The following is a 20024-nucleotide window of genomic DNA, read 5'->3' on the forward strand; positions in this document are numbered from 1 at the left end:
CACTTCCAATAAGTCTGATTTGATACCTAACACTTGCACACATTGAGTTCTTCCCTTTAAATAAGTATTAAACCATGAAACTACATTGTCTGATAGACCAACAACTTCCAAGCCTAACAGTTATAGTAACACTTCTCGGATTATTAAATCATTTATATTTAATTATTATCTTTTTAATTAATTTTATTTTAATATTTATAAATACGAACGTTTAATATTTTAAATATTCATATTTATAAATATTAAAATAAAATGAATATAAATATAAATGATTTAATAATCAGAGGAAATTTTGAACTCTTCTTTTGAGCTCCTTCAGAAAGTTATACTTCAACAACACATGCTATTGCACATCACCTGAGTGTCTTCTCCAGCTGACCTATTATCTAACACTAGACCTGTCTCTCAGGCGATGAGGCTCCCAAACATAAATAGAAGACCAGCTGCTTCGTGCACATAGAAAAATAAACCCTAAAGGAGGGACTGTAACACACTTTCACCTCTGTAAAACCGGAAAACTGCCTTCAGGGTTACAGTTCAAATTCTGTATTTTATCTGTCTGTCACTCTCCGATTTGTTTCAGCACAGCACAATTATAAGCACATGGACTGCTGACCTGGAAGATGATTAATCAATTATGAAATGACTGCAGTTAGTGGAGAAGCAATTGCTCAGGTGGGATGAGAGTCTTTAGATGTGCTGAGAACGAAAGGGATGTGTATTTTGCAAATTTCTTCTCAAGTAGTTGACAGACTCTGTAAAATCAACCAAGCACATTGCCATTACCTCCGTACTTGAGTCCATTCCTACTCCTGTGGCATGAAATGTCTGCCTCTCTGTCTCGGTGCTTTGTAGAAGTACGGTAAGCTGAGAAAGTCACTCATTTCATGCCACAATAGCCATTCATGGGGCTTTTCTAAAGTTAGCTAATGACCTTCAGTCAATGTAGATACAGTCCGATGGCAAGGACAAGAACACTATTGTCCTCTTTCGATTGAAGAACGCAACATGTCTTCCTTGTTCATTTTTGTTTTTCTTTTTCTGGCCAATATTGATTCCCTTGGGTTCCAAACAAATTCATTCAGCATGTTTCATTTCGATATGCTTTCCGAGGCATAAATGGAATCTTTTTGGTGTGTTGTGCAGAAAATCAGATTCAATGCTTGCTGACTGCAATGCTTTTGCCGTACATCATTGCTAAATTACGGCGTGCAGATGAGAATAACGTGCTCTCAGCAAAAGCTGTAATTACACCAGAGAAGCCATTCTCTATGACTCCTCATGGCAGAAACAATAAAACACACTTAATTACACAAACATACTCACAGTACAGACACAGATACTGGGGCTTTGTGTGTAATTTCATCAAGCTGGAGTAGAGAGGACTTGCAGGCTTATTCAACTGTGAAATCTTAATTCAATTGCGTATCAAACTGCCATGAAAACACTGCGAAATCAATACATGCTAGTGATTTTGTTCGTATTTATTGAGATGCATTACATCCACAATTTATTTTGACTGTCATTATAAAATGTCTATAGTTGTCCCATGTTCAACAATCATAAGAAACTCTCAACATTTAATTCAGGGGGCACTAGTGAGCAGGTTATATATTTGGTGCGCTATCTATTAAAATATATATGAAAAGGTCACAATGTGTTTACTTTTAATACACATTTTATTAATAAATTCATTAGTGAATGCGGTTTCACAAAAACAATATTTGTCTTTGTGAAATATCAAAATATGAGAACTTTCTACGCCTATGAAACCACTTTTCTTTTCTGATGATGTCACCTAGGCCACACAGGCTGTTGGATAATGTTAACTAATAGCAAAAGAGCTAACTAGGCTTTGTTTTAGTAACTAATCTTCATCGTAGGACCAGTACACATTTGGTCCAAATTGATAAAATCAAGCACCAACCTACATTTTTTTCTCACTGAATATCCTGTTCAACTAGGAAATGTTACATTAAAGATTTAAAATTGGCTTCGAAAGCCATTTCATGTTTTTATTACTTGACAGAAAAAAGTGCTTGTAAACACAGAAACGGTTATCAGCAGATACTGAAGAGAGAAGAAAAACAAAACAAATGAAAATGGTTAATGCCTGTCCAAAAGCATTAGAGATGAAAGTAGCTGGTTGATCATTGGGTAAATGACAAAAAGGAAGTGCTCACAGATGGCTGGATTGCAAATGGATCCAGTGTCCCTAGTTAACCTCAAAACTTGCTTTACCTGCCCTTCATAAACATCACATCTCTACGCTAGGCTAGTCAAAACACAACTGTGCTCATTCTCGGCCAGGAAATGCTGGAGATAACACCTTCATACACAACCTTGACCTCACAACAAAACAAAAAAGGGGAGCACACACAGAAACACAAAACAGACAGCGAGCAACCCAGGACAGGCTGAACTCAAACAACAGAACTGTCCTCCGTTTGCAAAAGTGTGGGAAAGCAGCACGGAGCAGCCTTACTGCCGAGAATGGACTGTGGCGGAGGCTTGTTAAGCGGTCCCCTGGAAAAAGTAAAAGGTCACCCTGTTTAAACAAGACAAAGATTACAGTTCAACCTCTTCCACTCTAATTAGCAGCGATAGGAGCGGGCTAGAACTCCAGTAAACATAGGGCTCAGAGCGCTGTAATGACCTGCCACTCAGCCAAAAAGCTTAGAAACTAGCGTTTGCAATGCCGACAATGGATCCTGGCAGGCGAAGGTTAAGAATTGAGTTGGGTCAAAAAGTTGATGCTTAAGATGCTAAAAATAAAGCACAACATTCATCCAAGTGTGTCAAAAATAGAGGTGAGTGGGATCTCCATGTGGGAAGACAGGAAAAAGTGCTGTTTTTGCAATGAAAGTTGATGACAAGGGAGGATGGAAAGCGACCAATAAGAGCAGAGAATCCTTAATTATAAAATTCTTAACCAACAGCCTCCTCTTTCCACTAGCCTACTTCAATGATTCCAGAGACCTACTATCAAAAATTAAGTGACAGAGAGACAAACTTTCATATTTAAAGTACCAGTTCACCAAAGAAATTATAAATTCTGTCCATTTATTCACCCTCATTTAATTCTGTATAACAAGTGTTTTCAGCGGGGTCCAATCTTTTTGAACAACGTTTTCTTGAACCACATTGATTTTGGATCAAAACAGTTAAAACATCTCAAAATCTTCTTTTATGCTTTGCAGAAGAATCCATACAGGTTTGGAGCAACATGAGGTGAGTAAATGATGACTGAATGATCATTTTTTGGATGAACTATCATTTTAAATTAAACCTTTCAACTCCAAATGTGATCTTGGCCCAAGCATTTTCAAAACGTTTTCTCTGTGTTCTGTGTTGCCAGCGGTCCATGGGCTAAACAGCGGTTACTTTATATAAAATCCTAAATCTAGGCTTCTGCTCTGAGGTTTGCATAATGACAAAGAAGCCTCTCTGTAAAAAGCAGCTACTTCAGAGCATAAGCTTCAGTCGACACTTCTAATTAAACCCAGTGACCTTTTCTGTAAACACGTGCGTTTGAAATGCCCCTCTCCTCCATGTGCCACACCTTGTTCTCGTTGTTTCGCCAGGTTGCTTTTCCTTGCTTTTTTCAACACCGTGATGCCATAAGCCGAGCCTTTTCACTAAGCGTCGGATGTGCTTGTGTGCTTCTGTCCAACACAATGGCACGACCTGAAAGGCTTAACCTAAGTACTTCCTTGTTGTTTTTAACCTTACACAGGGAGAGGTTAAAGCCAAGTACAGCTATTAATTACAGCATTGATGCTTTTCTTATAGGAGGAACTGGTTTGACAAAAATGCAGCAACAAGGACACTTGGAATGACTCAATCTGACTTGAGATTACAATGGATGAAAGTTAATGAATTGATGCCACAAAAAAGAGCTATTGGGAATCACCGGTGAGGACCTAAAGCTGACGAACACACAAAAGGCACATTGTGGCAGCGAGCAGGGCCAGTGCTGTGGCCTGTTGTTCTATTCGTGTCAACACTTGTTGCTGCCAAGCCCTACAGAGCCTTCTTTCTGACCCTTATCACAACAGTGTGCCCTTCACGGCCCATCCAGCCTGCTCTCCACCCACCTATGCCACCACAACCTGAAGATCACTTTGGAGCAGGGAAATTGTTATGCTACCTTAAGTACAAGTGTTTTCTTACACGACTGTGATTTTGCCTGTTTAAATGTCTAAACATCTGCCTTGCCAGTGTCTAAACTTAATCATTAGTGATTATCTTGATTGTATAGGATGGTTGTATAAAACCAATAATCACACTCGCCACATTGTGTCAGCATGTCTGAATCTTAAACAATTTCAAAATGTATTATTTTTAGCAGCTATTACCCCAGTCTTCAGTCACATGATCCTTTAGAAATCATTAATATGTTGATTTGCTGCTCAGGAAAAAATTATTGGTCCCACTTTATACTAGGTGGCTTTAACTATGCACTTACATTTAAATGAATCATTTGATACAATGCACGTATTGTGTACATACATGTTTTTACATTATATTTAAAAAATATCTGCATGTAATTACATCTGTAATTCATTTCTATAATTACATTTATAATTACAATGCTGACCCATCCCTTACACCTTAACCCACCCTTAAACCTACTCATACCACTAAACCTAACCTCACCCGTATCTCACATCAATAGCAGCAAAAGTGTTTTGCAATGCAATATGAACACAATAACTACATTGCACTTATTTTTTTGATGCAAGTATATAATAGTTAAGGCCACCTTTTATATAAAGTGGGACAAAATTCTCATTATTAGAGATGTTGAACAGTTGTTGCTTAATATTTGTGTAAAAGCTGTGATATTTTCAGTGTTTTTCAGAATTCTATGATGAATAGAAATCAAATGTTTTTACGGTCACTTTTGATCATTTTAATGCATCCTTGCTAAACAAAAGTATTCCTTAAAAACCTTAAACAGTAGTGTATATATAATAACAAGACAAAAGTTTGGATAACACTGCACTAGATAACACTGTGACCAGCTACCATACCATTCACGTCTCCTGTATTAAGAAGAAATTTTACTGCAAATTTCCTTCTTGTATTTTTAGAAGCCAACATATAAGAACATTGAGCAACTTCTCAAACTATTGCACTCCTCCGAGAGCTGTCCTTATCTGTGCAGCTGTTCAGAGAATCCAAGTGCAGCATGTGCAAATGATCCATCTTGTCCATCATTAATTAGCTACAAAGACACTGAATGTTAAAGGAGAGGAGTAATGAGTCAAAGAGGCTTTGTAATCTGCCATTGTACACTCTGCCTTTTATATCCTCAGAAGTATGCCAGTCGTGGCCCTGCACCCGGCCTCTCATCGGTTTACAACAGCTCCAAATCCAATAACACACCAATCATGGTTTCGATTAGCTAGAAAAACACCACACAAACAGGAACAGAGGGAACAACAGCACCATCCCACATTTCGCAAATCATACATGCAAACTCCAGAAACAAGCTCCTGAGGAACCTGTTGCAAGTGAAACTGCATGAGACAGGAAGCACAACATACCTTGAATGCATTGCAGGGATCCATCCTCTGCTCTGATGGTGAAGGTCTCTCCAGGGTTGACTTGCACAAGGATCACCTGCGAAAACACTGGGAATCAGACAGATGCAAAGCCAAAGTTTGGTCCGCAAACACAATCCAAGACGGGAAAAAAGATGCAAATCCTTAAAATGCACTAATCCATTACTTTAAAATGAGCCGTGGAACATTAGCAAACTATAGTGACCACAATTGCCAAGAAAGCAAATATGATGCAACCAGATGTTGTGAAATCCCCTCGAAACAGTCGGCTCGCCATGCCCTCTTCTGCTCCAGGCTGCTTACCATCATGTTCTCAGCGCACAGGTTGTTGAGAGTGCAAACGTGCCTGTAGATGTGAAAAAGTTGGCCCGCCATGTCGCACGAACCCTATGTTTCCTTACAGCCCTGATGGTCGTGTATCAGACGGACCTCCCATCTCCCTGCTCCAGCCCTGGAGATCTGGGCACCTACTTCCTGCTTCTACACACACACACACTGTCTGCTGCTGCTGCAGTTGCTATGGGAACGGCGGCATGCACTGAAGAGTCAAGCCGGCTTTCCAGAGGAAAACCTTGTGTTCTCCCCTCCCTCCTCTTCCAGGCACACACCTAATGCAGATAAAGGACTCACCCAACACATAGACGTGTAACACTGGCAGAATGCAAATGCACACTTCCACATCCTTATGCAAGCATCGCACCTTTGCATACCAGGCTTACATCGAATGTGACAATTAATCAAGAATGCTGGGGACTGACAACTTCATCAGTCTGTTTTTCTTTTCAGTAATGCAGAGAAACGTGGACCTGGCTGAATCCAAAGCACCTTCCCTATCTGCTGCAGACTGCATCTGCTTTTCCTCATCTCTCAAGGGTCTGATTCTTTTTCCACTCTGGCCGGAGCAAACACGGCCAGGGCGCTGTACCTGCAGCACCTGGAGAAGAGATCAGAACAGACTGATCCGCTCTGATTAGCGCAGATCTACAGAGAGATGTGCAAGGGAAATGTGAAGCATGCCTGAGGGCTTGCAGTGCTCCTTGAATGTCTAATGTAAGATGACTACAATGTTCCTCATTGACCAAAATACCGACTTGGATGTTTCTGGCTTTGTTTTCCATCAGGAATTAGTGCGAAAGAGCCTATGTCAGTTGAATTTAAGGTAACGGCTGACCTGTCCTGCAGCCACAAAGCAAGTCAACCTTTCACTTTCAACTCCCAAAGAACTTATCAACTTGTGAACTCTTCCTTCAGCACAGCATGAACCCATAGAAATATGGTCTTGAACTTCAAATGAACTTTTATTTTTGTTTCCCTTTTTAAAATTTGAAGAGTGTATTTTGTGCACCAAATGGAACAGGAAGTATAAGACTGTCTTTTAACAGGAACAACTGTATTGGTCAGATAGTTCCAGCCCAACCTCCAGTGGTTGAGTCAGCATGGTTATATTAAATAGCTGGGTTTAATATTGTAATTTTACATCCAAAGGTCCCTTAAATATATTAAATTTTACATATTTTTGCTGTATCTTTTCTCTAAGAAATTCCTAGAAAATAAATTGGAAACACATTCAATTAATTACTTAAATTATTCAATTGATGGCCAATTTTTTAAACGGGTCTTTCTACATACATATTTTTTCCATGATTGGAAGGGGATCATCTTTTTAGAGGTCCTTAGCAAATGATTAAAAATCCCTGCTCTAAGAATATATAACTTACATTCACATTTATATGCATGCATCTGGCAGAGGCATTTATGCAAAGCGACTTGCACTGCATTCAAGGTATACATTCTCAATTCATGCATCACCCAGAGTAGCGCTCACCTGTTGCGATCCATCCCCACTAACATTAATCATGTGCGGCATCATGGCCAGCTCCCTGTTCAATAGTGGTGGCGGCAGGTCCAGCGGAATCTGGTCTGTCATCATCATTGTGACGTACATTCATGGAGAACTTTCCTGGACTGCCTTTCTGTGAGAAGACAGAAATAAAAATATGTAGATGGTGATCAAACAATAAAAGAATGCTGCAAAATAATGTCATATGATCTTAAACTTGCAAACGCAACCTCTTTGTGCATCCTGGTTTTGCTCGGTGAGTAAGGTAGACGTGTACTTCTATCTGAGATGATTTCACAATCTTTGATTGCTTTGTGATGTTTGCGTTAGCTAAAGCATAAATGGATGGAAGATGCAGAGTTGCATCATGGTGACACAGCAGGCAACTGAAGCCAACCGTAGAGCACAGCAGTGTCATTGTGAGCTGGACAGCCCGAGGGAAGTTCTCTTAAATAAGAAGTGTGTGAAACCGATGCAAAAGTGGACTCCCACCCCCCAGAGTTTGAATTTTGAAACATGTAGGGCACTCTTAAGTAACTTCACCACAAACAATGAACTCTGTTTTGATAAAAGACCATTCGAACAAGCTGGTAATGATCTGCAAGTTTAGTGCTGCGTGACTGTGGTCTAATGGAGGAGAGAGGAAAGAGTTTGGGTAATGAAAAGGTGACCAAGTCATGAGGGTGAAGTGGAGGAACAGACACACAATATCTTCATTTTGGATATAAGGCCACCCGTTTGTAACAAACACACACGAAAACAGTACCACCACTGTAAGAGGCACAACATGTGGCAGAGCCCGTAGGACCAGAATGCAGAAAGAGAGGGTGGGGGGGCAGACCCTTGCACATGATTCACCAGAAGGCATACCAAAAAAAATAATAAATAAAAATACTATGCATCTTAAGGAGTAAAAATGGAAAAAGAAAGCTGTGGTTAGTTCACCCCAAAAATTAAGATTTAGGCCTAATTTTATCATATTCTCAGCCTTTAAGACTTACTTTCTTCTCTGGAACACAGATGATCTAATAAAAAAAAATTTGGTCCACACAATGAAAGTCAATGGGGTCCAATGTTGTTTTGGACTGCACTGACTTTTACTGGTATGAAGAAAAAAAAAAAAAAAAAAAAAAGGCAAAAATAGTTTATACATTTTTCAAAACATCATAATCTCTGTTCCATACAAGAAAGTCATACAGATTTCACATACTTAAAAGTAATGCATACTTTTATTCAGCAACAACGCATTGACAGTGAGGATTTTGGTAGTATTACAAAATATTTATATTTCAAATAAATATGGTTATTTTGAGCTTTCTATTCAAAGAATTCTATTCATCAAAGTCTTAAAGTTTACAAAAACTTATTATGCCCTTTTACCCCCTTTAGGGGACGTCGTGGCCTAATGGTTGGAGAGTCGGACTCGTAATCCAAAGGTTGCGGGTTCGAGTCTCAGGTCGGCAGGGATTGTAGGTGGGGGGAGTGAATGTCCAGCGCTCTCTCCACCCTCAATACCACGACTGAGGTGCCCTTGAGCAAGACACCGAACCCCCAACTGCTCCCCGGGCGCCGCAGCATAAATGGCTGCCCACTGCTCCGGGTGTGTGTTCACGGTGTGTGTGTGTTCACTGCTGTGTGTGTGCACGATGGATGGGTTAAATGTAGAGCACGAATTCCGAGTATGGGTCACCATACTTGGCAGTATGTCACTTCACTTTCAAAGTCTTGATTTAGTTTTTGGGGTGTATTTAGAATACAAAGCAGAGGTTTTCATACTTGATTATTACAAAAACACATTATGTTTCAGATATTTTACATGATTGCAGCACCTCTCTTCCCAGTCTGTCTCAAACACAGTTTAGTTCCCGTTTTGATGAAACCCCTCTTTCTGAAATACGAAATGTGTTCTGATTGTTAGCTGGCCCAGTGCATTGTGGCGAACCACTTGGAGCTTGTTCCTGAATTTTCACGCACCTTAACATAACTGCGATGTGGCGTCAACATGCTACTTCACCTTCTCTAGCGCAGCGATTATTTAAACGAGTGACATTGTGTTTCTGAAGGATCATGTGACACTGAAGACTGGAGTAATGGCTGCTGAAAATTCAGCTTTGCCATGACAGGAATAAATTACATTTTTAAATATATTAAAATATAAAGCAGTTATTTTAAAATGGAATAATGTTCTACAACATTATGCATTTTACTGTATTTTTGATTTAACAAATGCAGCCTTATAACCCCTTGAAACTTTTTACAACTTTTGAATAGTAGTGTCTTTATTTATTAAAAATAAAAGCATGGGAAAATGACTCCAGAGCCCTAGCAATCCCTAGCCTCAGCAAAAACACAATAAAATGTCCTTTGGAAAACAGAGAGCACATCATGTCCCATTTTACCCCACATTCTGTTCTTTCCATTGATGCTAAATGGTTAGTTTTATGTGAGTCACATAAGCAGAGACATATCTGCATGTTATTTGCCAGCAGTTGGTTCACTTCAAAAGAGAGGTGCAAACCCAGCTGAAGACACGTTTGTGGACATCAGGACAGCAAAAAGTCTGATTCCGTCTCTGTGCAATAATGTGGGCCATCCACTCTCCCATTGTATCGGCATTCTTCTCTCTCTGTTTGACTTTCCATCCATCCTTCATTACCTTTTGCCCACTCCTCATACTTGATGTTTATGCAGTGCATCAGGTGAGACTGACATGGCAAAACAAGAGTAAACAGATTTACCAGATGGTGACCTTCTTTAGGCCCAGTCACGATCAGAGCTTTCCCTGATGATGCCGTCTCAGACAAACGTTTCTAACTGCAGTGATGAGAACAGAATGTGGCTCTGGACTGGAAATGCAGGAAGACCAGCCTGGAATAAACCATCTTTTATCTGGCATTCTTGCATGGTGAGGACTACCAGTACTTACCAGAGACCCAGTCAGACCTTGTCAAATCTGGTCTTTACTATACAATGCTTGGAAGACGCTGATTAGCTGATGACACTACAAGAGCATGTAAATAGTCCAGAATCACTCACTAGTGACTGAGCTGTAAGGATAAGGAAACTTTAACTGTATACACACACACTACTCTTCAAAAGTATGGGGTCAGTGCATTTATTTTTTTATAAAGTAATTATTTTATTCCACAAAATGAATTTAATTAATTGAATGTGACAGTAAAGATACAAAAGATTTTAATTATAAATAAATGCTGTACTAAAATACTTATTTTTATGGAAACGAACACATTTTGTTTCAGGATTCTTTAAGCAAGAAACCTTTTCAAATAATAAGAAAAGTTTATTGGGCACTAAATCAGAAATAGAAATAAAAATCTATATAAATGCAAGTATATATATTTAATTAAAAGATCAACTCTGTTTAATATAGGATTAAAGATATGTAATAAGATTATGTAATAATACAATATTATACTAGCCAAAACCTGATCCATCAGTTGAGGTCATAAAACACACAAAGTGACAATAAGAACGAAAAAAGACAGTAAGATTGGAGACAGCAGATTAGAATAGATGAATAGGAAAGTTGGCTTCAGAATGTATCAGAACTATAAACAGACAAAATCACTGTGAAATACACCATCGTACATGAAATAGAAGAGAGAGAGAGACAGACAGACAGTCCAACAGACGGCCACACACACACACAGAGAAAACCCTTCAGCTAACCAGAAATAATTAATGACCTTTTAAGAGCCGCCAAGCCACAGTCCCAGAGAGCTGAGAGGAAGACTCTGAGAGAGAGAGAGAGAGAGAGAGAGAGATAAAAGAAAGATAGCAAAATGAGAGAGAAGTGGGTTTAAATGACTAATTAAAGGCCATCAGAGTTAACTCAGTCAGCTGTTGGCTGTGAAGAGTGGTCCTGATGCAGTCGTGGTTTCAAGCGACAGGTTAAAGTGCTGGGCGGTTAGGCTGAGATTAGTTCAGTTGAGCGGCCCGTGCTGAGCTGCTTTGATGCCTGGATTCCTCCTGCTTTAGCAGCTAATGGGGCCTATGCTAAGCCTCGTCCTCTCACCCACCAAAAGCTATAATTAGGATTTCCATTGAAATTGAAGCCTGCATTTATTTTAGGATTTGTACAACTTACAGTGGAAACTTACAATGAGATGGATATGGGTTGTGATAGCTTAATACCCGTGTTTACAGAAATGCTGGCCTAATGTGTCACACACTTTGTAGCCTTTTTATCTCTTTGTTTGAAATATGTCGTTTTGTTCTCCAGCTGGTTTGTTTGCAGTTGTGGATTTCCATTGTGAAGGCTGTTCTGCCAGTAAAATCCTTGAGGTTTCCTCTTCAAAAGAATTTATGATTAATAAGGTGTTGATTCCAAAAGACGATAAAAAGTTAAATTGAAAAATTCCTTCAAGGATAGGCCGCAACAATCGTCCGCTTGTTTGCCGAGGCTGAGGGAAGTGGTGGGATGAGAGACAGTCTTATGTGAAGGGGCCAGGCTTGCTGCTGGAAGCAAAAACTGAGGACTGCCTCTCGAATCTAACAGAGGACGTAAAAGACGATAATTCACTGAGGTGTCACCTCATCTGCCAGCCGGGGCCAAAGAGGCCCAGCTGAGCTATAAACCCAGAACTCTGAGTCTGTGAAACCTTTCCATTCAGCAAATGACATCTGACCTTTACCTTAGCACGGTTCTGCACATACCTAGAGGCCAATCATTGTATATTCAAAAAAATATAAAATGAAATAAAAGTAACAAAAAAACCCACTAGAATCAGAGTAATAAATAAAATAAATGACTTAAACGACAGTGACAAAAATAAAACAATGAAATAATAAATTATCCATCTACCACTACTACTGTATGTACGCATGCATGCATACGGTCTCTAAAGCAGAACAAACAGACACAAGAGTCTCATGATTGGATGTATGAATGAGACTCTGGCCTTCTGGCTACTCTGTTCATTACCTCATTTTCACAGTAATTTCCCTCCACAATTTGAGAAACAAAAAGCAGCTCTGTTTGCAGCACAAACTTTCTTGTGCAGTCTGCCACAAATGATTGCATGCAATGACACACACATGCAAACACACAGCTCATGCGTTGGGCTGACGGCACAGCACCGCAAGGAAAGCAAACTGTTATTTAAGAATGGTGGGCCCCATTATCCTTTCACTTGTCCTTTTCTCCTTTTACTGCTCCTCCTCCAACTTTTCTTTCGCTCAAGTGTTTTAAAAAAAAAAAAAAAAAAAAAAATCTTAAATAAATGAATCAAACCAGCTGGTCAAAACCTGAGTACCAACAAACCCTAATAAACTTGAGAAACAAGGATTGATTGAATCCATAAGCATGTAGGTTTGTTTAATCTGCTTCCTCCACAGCTTTCACAACACAGTTCTCTAATTGGCATTTAGATTAAAGGTAGATGAAAACAGGCTGAGTATGCCTTGGGAGATCATGGCACAAGATGTGAGTGTACCTTTCACACTTATAATGTCGGGTAACTCAAGATATTAACCCCCTTGAATCTAGCAGGGATCAACATTAGCAGAGATAATGTAAGGACAATGAGACAACTCACAAAAAAGGCGACATAAGAACAAAAGTCCCACTTTTTCAGTTAAAAGAGCCAATGGTCTGTCTGACAGAGTCATCTCGTTTTATTTAGCCTAGAAGACACATGTGCATTAGCTCGGTGAGTCTGAAAAATACACGGTTTATACTAATGAAGATATATATCAGCACCATATTGGTTATATATGGATGTTACAGTGAAATATTTTAGTTAGAGAATCTTTTAAGTAGTGTAGATAATATAACTTAATATCTGTGATTTATTTGCCACAACATGAAAACTAACAGCTTAGCGGTTTCAATAATCAGTAAATGTGTGATATGCCAGGTGTTAGATTCGATTGTGGATTTGAAATAGGTAATAGAAATATATCTTGACAGTTTTTGAAATTTTAATCTTGCTTTAATAAATTCAAGTAGATACTAGCTGTACTTGCCTAACATCTAGATAGCTGCCTGTTGCTGCCAACGTGGCTGCCAAGTTAACGGACTTTGACATTGAAGTCACAATTAAAGGAGCAACAAATCCTTTCTGTCACCGATGGAGTTTTGTTTCCTTGCCGCTGTCACCTCTGGCTTGCTTAGTTGGGGACACTTCATTTCCAGCGATATGGTCGACCTGTTTGCAAAGACACTATTTAAACCGAACTGAGCTGGATGATGACACCACTGAATTCAATAATGAAATCTTTTTTTAATCTTTTCATCTTACATGGAAATCTTACATCTTACATCTTTCCTTTTTTGATATTGTGCAGTTGTTTTGACACAATTTACATTGTTAAAAGCACTATATAAATAAAGGTGACTTGACATGTGGGCACTGGATGTAAAAATGGAAGCAGATGAATGCGAGTTTCCATGGGCTGAGCTCACATGGGGACTAATTGATTGGAAAAGACCAGCATACATGACCAGAAAGTTTGCCATTTTGTCATTTAACCTCATAATGTTTAGAAATGAAGCATTTCTTATTATGAACAATTCATTGAAGTACATATGTATTTAGAAAACGGAGTACTCTGTAAGGTGTGTGTAACAGATTAGCGCTGTTGCTAAGGCCTTCGGTGGACTGTTGTGTTATGTTTTGCTGTGTCTACCTATGGCTTTCCTTCCCTGTGGTGCAAAGACTAGTTCTCCAGATTTTGTGTTGAACTGCACAGGTCTTGGGAAATCCAAAACAAAAGGCGTTTCTGAATGAAGGCGCAGGGGATTTTTGAATGACGGGCCATGCTTTGACAAATCGGAGCTGAATATCACTGTCTCCCATTGAGAACAAAACACACTGAGCCACTTCCTGTTCTACAGCCTGCTCGCTGCAATATTTAACACTGTGAAGGACAATAAGGGAAGTACAGTACAGGCATACATTCATAATGCACTCACACACTTCCCTCAGCCAATTTACATGGTGGGTGATTTGCCATAGCGCCTCAGTCCAGATCTTGAACGGCATAAAAATAAATAAAAAAAAAATTGGTCATGCACACCCTGACTTTCCTGTTTCCTGTCAGCTTGGCGGAAAGGGCCAGTTGTGGGTCATGATTACACAACCCCACTAACACAACTCATCTGGATCCTTATAAAAAAAAGTGCTTTCATGAACTCACAAAATTAATTCATGTACCATGCATTTTGCCAAGACGACGCATCCAAATGTTATCCCAGGACAATAACAACTCACTAACACCCTCACCACATGACATGAGATGTGGGCTAGCCACATCCACAACATTCCTCTCCCACAGCATGACACAAGCACAGACATCAAGACAAATGGTGAAAGTTCCAGATGGCATCAATGGAACGCAAAGTTCTGTAGCTATGCTGCGGTTTGGAGCTTCAGGAACACACCACAGGTGACAGACGTCCTCTGCAACTTTCGAGGGTCAAGGTTTTACGCAACACAGCTGTCTGTCTGCGGCCTTAGGAAGGCTGTAACAAAGCAAACGATTTGTGGGCTGCAAGACTGAGCAAATATGGCAGCTCCCACTTTTATTTATGCATAAATATCACACAGACTAATTAAATCCTGGGCAGTCTGGGCAGCGAGGCGTGCAGTACAGCCAGTCTCTGTCTGCCTGTCTCTCTCACTCTTGTCCAGTACCTCCCGTCACATGCCAGCCAGTTTCCGCAGTTTAGATGGACACAAAAAAGGAACAAAAGAGAGAACAAACGGGAACGGGTCAGACAGACAGCGCACCACAAACTGTTCCCGCCTTGTCCAGCACAATGACAAGGACCCTTTGGAAACTCATACGCTGCGTCTAAGTTCATGTACTTTCAGACTCTATCGTGGTGAATTTGAGGACGAACTTGCTTCTCGATAATTGAGGAAAAGAATTCAGTAGGTATGCAGGTGTGATTGATACATTCTTGTGGCCCATGTGTTCCACATTTCCTTTTGGACAAGTTATGGCTTTGCATTCAAATGGTAGTTCAAGCATCCTTTTTGGGAAAAAAAAACTCCCATCATCTCACTTTTCTCAGAAAAGCAGACTCTCTGTTGTGAACCACAGGATTTCTCCATTGCCAGGAGTTGGCTGACAGACTCCCCCAAAATTATAGCTATTGACAGAGAAGCTCGAGAACTCTTTGAAGTGCGTTGATGCTTTTGAAAGTCCTTCCTATCCATCGGTGGGAGTCCTTCAACTTTGCAATGGTCTTGTACAAATACACAGAGCAGTAGCACAGGGGCTCCACAGGAATAGGATCTATTTACTCCTTAATGCTCTACTCTTCAGCCTTGCAGAATAGGGACTCATCTGTGCAAGAAGTTATGCCACCTGTAGAAGTTCTCAGATGACTCAATTGTGGTGACTGTTGGGTAAGGATGGGCTGAAGGTAGAGTAAAGGGGATTGATTTGTGGCAAATATCAAGAAAGTGGCGAAAGAACAAGATCCTGCCTGGCCATTCCACAAATTTAGTCATCAAATATGAACCACATATTAGGTCATCAAATTCTTCTGAGTTTTCAGGTTTATCTGCAACTAAACAGAGTAAAGTGGAATATACAGGTGGGATCAATAGCCATGTTTTAACTCAAGTTGCCACTGTGGATCTTTCATTATGTGTTACAACACGCTCTGACAAAATTCATTGACATCTCATTCACATACTAAGTTTTTTAAATAAACCGCAGTGAATTTCCTGAAGAAACTCTGGTCAGTGAAAGCGGCGTGCTGCGCTGGGACTCTGGGCCAGCTGCAACAAACCCCTCAAGCTATGAAGACCCTTAGTTATAATTTTAAGTGAAATATCACTAAGAGTTTTTTTTCTTAACTAAAAAGTTTTCTGCAACCAACTGCTGGGAGTCAGGGATGCTAACAGGCTGAAAGCGCTCATCAAAAAGCATGTTCTGTCATTGGGTCTGACCGAGATTCTCTCGAGAGTGTGGGTGAGATGAGGAAATAATGAACAATGTCTGTCATGCCCTCATGCTTGTTGAAAAGCACATTCAGCAACAGGATGATTCAACCATGCTGTAATACGCAGAGCTACAGATGGTTCGTAGGCAAGAGAACTTAGACACCTCTGCCTAGAACTGCCTTTGTACATTTAACATAATATAAACATGGGGAAAATAAATATTCAGTGCACTATATATTCTGTATTTAGTGCATTAGCCATTTTTCTTTTAAAAAGATTTACAGGTTGCACTTTATTTTACAGTACGTGTACTTACATGTACTTACAATGTACTTACAGTGTACTTACCCAAGGAAGTACTGGTAGTAAGGTAACTAAATGGGGTAGGGTTAGGTTTATGGGTAGGTTCAGGGTTATTACCTAGTTATTACCTAGTTATTGTAATTACTAGAATAAGTACATATGTAGGCTACATGAGGAACAGGAGTGTAAAATAAAGTGCTACCGATTTACATTTGCTCACCTGTCGTTCAAAACCAGAATAACTTTCTACAGCAGAACACAAGAGAAGATATATTGAGGAACGTTTTACCCATTTTTTCCCCACAATAAAAATCCAAAACAACAATAGATGTCACTGACTTTAATAGACAAAAAAAAAAAGGAATAAAGGGTTTTCAAAGAGTAAATCTGTCATTTTTTTGTATAGCAAAGGATACAATTATTCACTTGGTTACCTGCTGAATCAAATGCATTGATCTTGAAATATGACTTCTCAATTGTACATAAAGAGGATAAAGAAAATGCAACTTGAAGTGGGGTTAGAGGTGTGCGATATTGAAAAAAAACTATTTTTTTTCGATTACGATAATTACACGATATGTTGCAGTGTATGTTATTGTGCTGATATCGGACTACCGTGGACAGCTGCAGTTCTTGATATTCTTCATATTCTGTGTGGTCAGTTCACATCAATGATTAATTAATCTTTTCATTTAAGTTTAAATTGATTTTTACCTTTTAATAAAGCAATTTTATTTTCTAAAAGTGTACATCTTTTGAGTCACATTGTTACATTTAATCAGTCAATTAAGATAACACACATTTAGGCTTTTACCAAACAAATTAAACCAGTCTCATCAAAAAAAGAACACACTCTAAATGCACAAGTGCACCATTTAACCGGCATCATCACCACGTAGGCTAATGTAAGCGTGCACTCCTTAGGTGTTTTGTTTGGTTTTTGCAAAATACTCGATAATATCAAATTGCACATCGTTAAAACAACAATTACATCGAACCAAAAACCAACATATCAAAACTATTCTGTGTTAACTAAAAGATCCACAACCCTAGTATATTGATGAGCATAATACACATATATAATACACAACTTCTACAATCCAACTTTTAAAGTTCATGTGGAGAAAACAGAACAATCTTAATTACGGAATCTTATTCAACATTTAGGAGTGTTAAAAAAGCTCTTGTGAGGTGGTTTGTGGTGACTGCAGCCAGTACAGACTCAGAATAGGGCAAATCTTAACATGCAGAGCAGAAACGTGAGAGGGCTGTAGGCACGGAAACTTGGGTTGTTTTGTTCATTTCAGCACTATACAGAGCCAAAATGGCCTCTTATTTCCACTACCGGTCTCTATTATTCTGTTAAATGGCCCACAAGATAAGACCAAAGAAAACCAGAGCATCTCAACAACACACCACAAAGAGCTCTGACTAGATGGAGAACCCGACACCGTACACCATCAGCCAATAACCCAACAGTGTGCATCCAGAGGAGGAGGAGAGGAAAATGAGGACAGATAGAAACAAGAAGGGGGAAAAAATAAAATGAGCCATGGGGAGACATGAGCTCTACCTGTAGGTATGCGCCCAGCTGGCTGCAGATAGGAGCGTTTGCCAGGGCTGACTGATATCTGCTTATTAGCTCCGTTTAATCACAGATTGCACAAAGCCATGTCGGCCCCGCTGCCTCAGAGAACGCCAATTACACTTTCAGACACACATACAGGCAATTAATAAAATCCTCAGTAGCTGTCTGGCTCCTGCAGGCAGAAGCAACCGCAGGGAGAGAAGACAGAAGGCAGAACTGAGAGGAACGCTGATGCTGCAAAGCAACAGGAAAGATGGAAGAGAGTGACAAAGCTTCCCATTTACCAAAAAAGTACCATGGTAATAGTGCTGTTTTATTAAAACTGCACCAGCTAGAAATGGGAATAAGCTGGGACCTGCCAATACAACTGCAAGACTATGTTTGTCCTATTTAATATATTAATAATCTGTTACACAAAATTTTAAAAATGTCTATAATCTATAGACAATCTTTATATAATTGTAAATAAATTACATATAATTTATTTATATATTACATATACATACATATATATATACATACATATTCTTCTTTTATAAACTGAAAATGATGAAAAGCAACCATGTAGATGATTCATACCATCTCTTCAACCATGAAACTCTTCATAAATAAAAGCAGGAAAGAGTGTAGCGTTCCCTCTAATGGTCTGCTTAGTTTAAAATCTGCATAATGGGAGAAAAAGGCCTATAATTTGACCTGGAATGAATAGAAGATGTACTGAGAGGTTCAGCGTCCAGCTGCGCTGTGTTTGGGTGATCTGGATATCGGGAATTATGCCTTTGGCCTGTTGCGGTTCAAAGTAACATTTCCAAAGGCTCCATTCTTTTTGAAACACACATTTTTAAATCCAACTGAGGTCAGACTAAAAAAGAGAGAGAGATTAAGTTGATATTGGACCGAGGGTGATATTGAAAGATGAACCGAGATGTAATCTTACAGTCTCTGCACTGGCTACCTATTCAGTTCCGTATCATTTACAAAATATTATTACTTGCCTATAAGGCCCTAAATGGTTTAGCTCCTGCGTACCTAACTTGTCTTCTACCACGCAACAATCCAACCCACTCCCTAAGGTCGCAAAACTCTGGACTTTTGGTAGTACCTAGGATAGCAAAGTTCACTAAAGGAGGTAGAGCTTTTTCACATTTGGCTCCCAAACTCTGGAATAGCCTTCTTGATAACGTTCGGGGTTCAGACACACTCTCTCGGTTTAAATCTAGATTAAAGACACATCTCTTTAGCCAAGCATTCACATAATGCATCTTATAATCTTGTACCGCAGTTATATCTGATCAAATGTACATTATTATTATTCTTTAGCTTGGGTTGAACAAATCCTTTTTGCTTAGATGGAACAGCAGCTACGCTAATTATGTCTCTATTTGTTTCTCTGTTTCTGCCACGGGATTAACATCCCGTGGTAACTAGGAATTACAGAAGCTTCAGTCTGGATCCAACCCTTAAATGATCTGAGATGACCGAACACCTGAGAAAAGATAATGCCAACCCCTCAGAGGACCTCAGAAGATGCCAATGCTCAGACAACATACAGAATTACCAAATTTTGCCATAAGTTAAACATATTAAGGTTCTGCAATATATAAATATATTGTGGAAACTTAATTTCCTGTAGAGCTGCTTTGCAACGATTTGTATCGTAAAACGCGCTATACAAATAAACTTGAATTGAATTTAATTGAATTAATCTGATGAAAAATATTGAGTTATTTTGGAGTACAAATCACACTCACTCAATCATAATACCAACACAGGCAGTGAGATGTTTGCCAACAAATATAAAA

General features: G+C 39.3%; 1 protein-coding gene across 1 annotated transcript in view; it reads right to left on the reverse strand.

Annotated features, from left to right (window-relative positions):
- LOC306881302 (fibronectin type III domain-containing protein 3B-like) overlaps positions 1-20024 on the reverse strand; it is a 156676-nt gene that overhangs the window by 115699 nt on the left and 20953 nt on the right. Inside the window, 2 exon segments of the mRNA XM_079435320.1 lie at positions 5553-5628; positions 7396-7543. Coding sequence (XP_079291446.1) covers positions 5553-5628; positions 7396-7515 — 196 coding nt within the window. The 5' untranslated portion in view covers positions 7516-7543.

This window comes from Barbus barbus, assembly GCF_936440315.1.
Source record: "Barbus barbus genome assembly, chromosome: 15".
In the NCBI taxonomy this organism is placed as follows: Eukaryota; Metazoa; Chordata; class Actinopteri; order Cypriniformes; family Cyprinidae; genus Barbus; species Barbus barbus.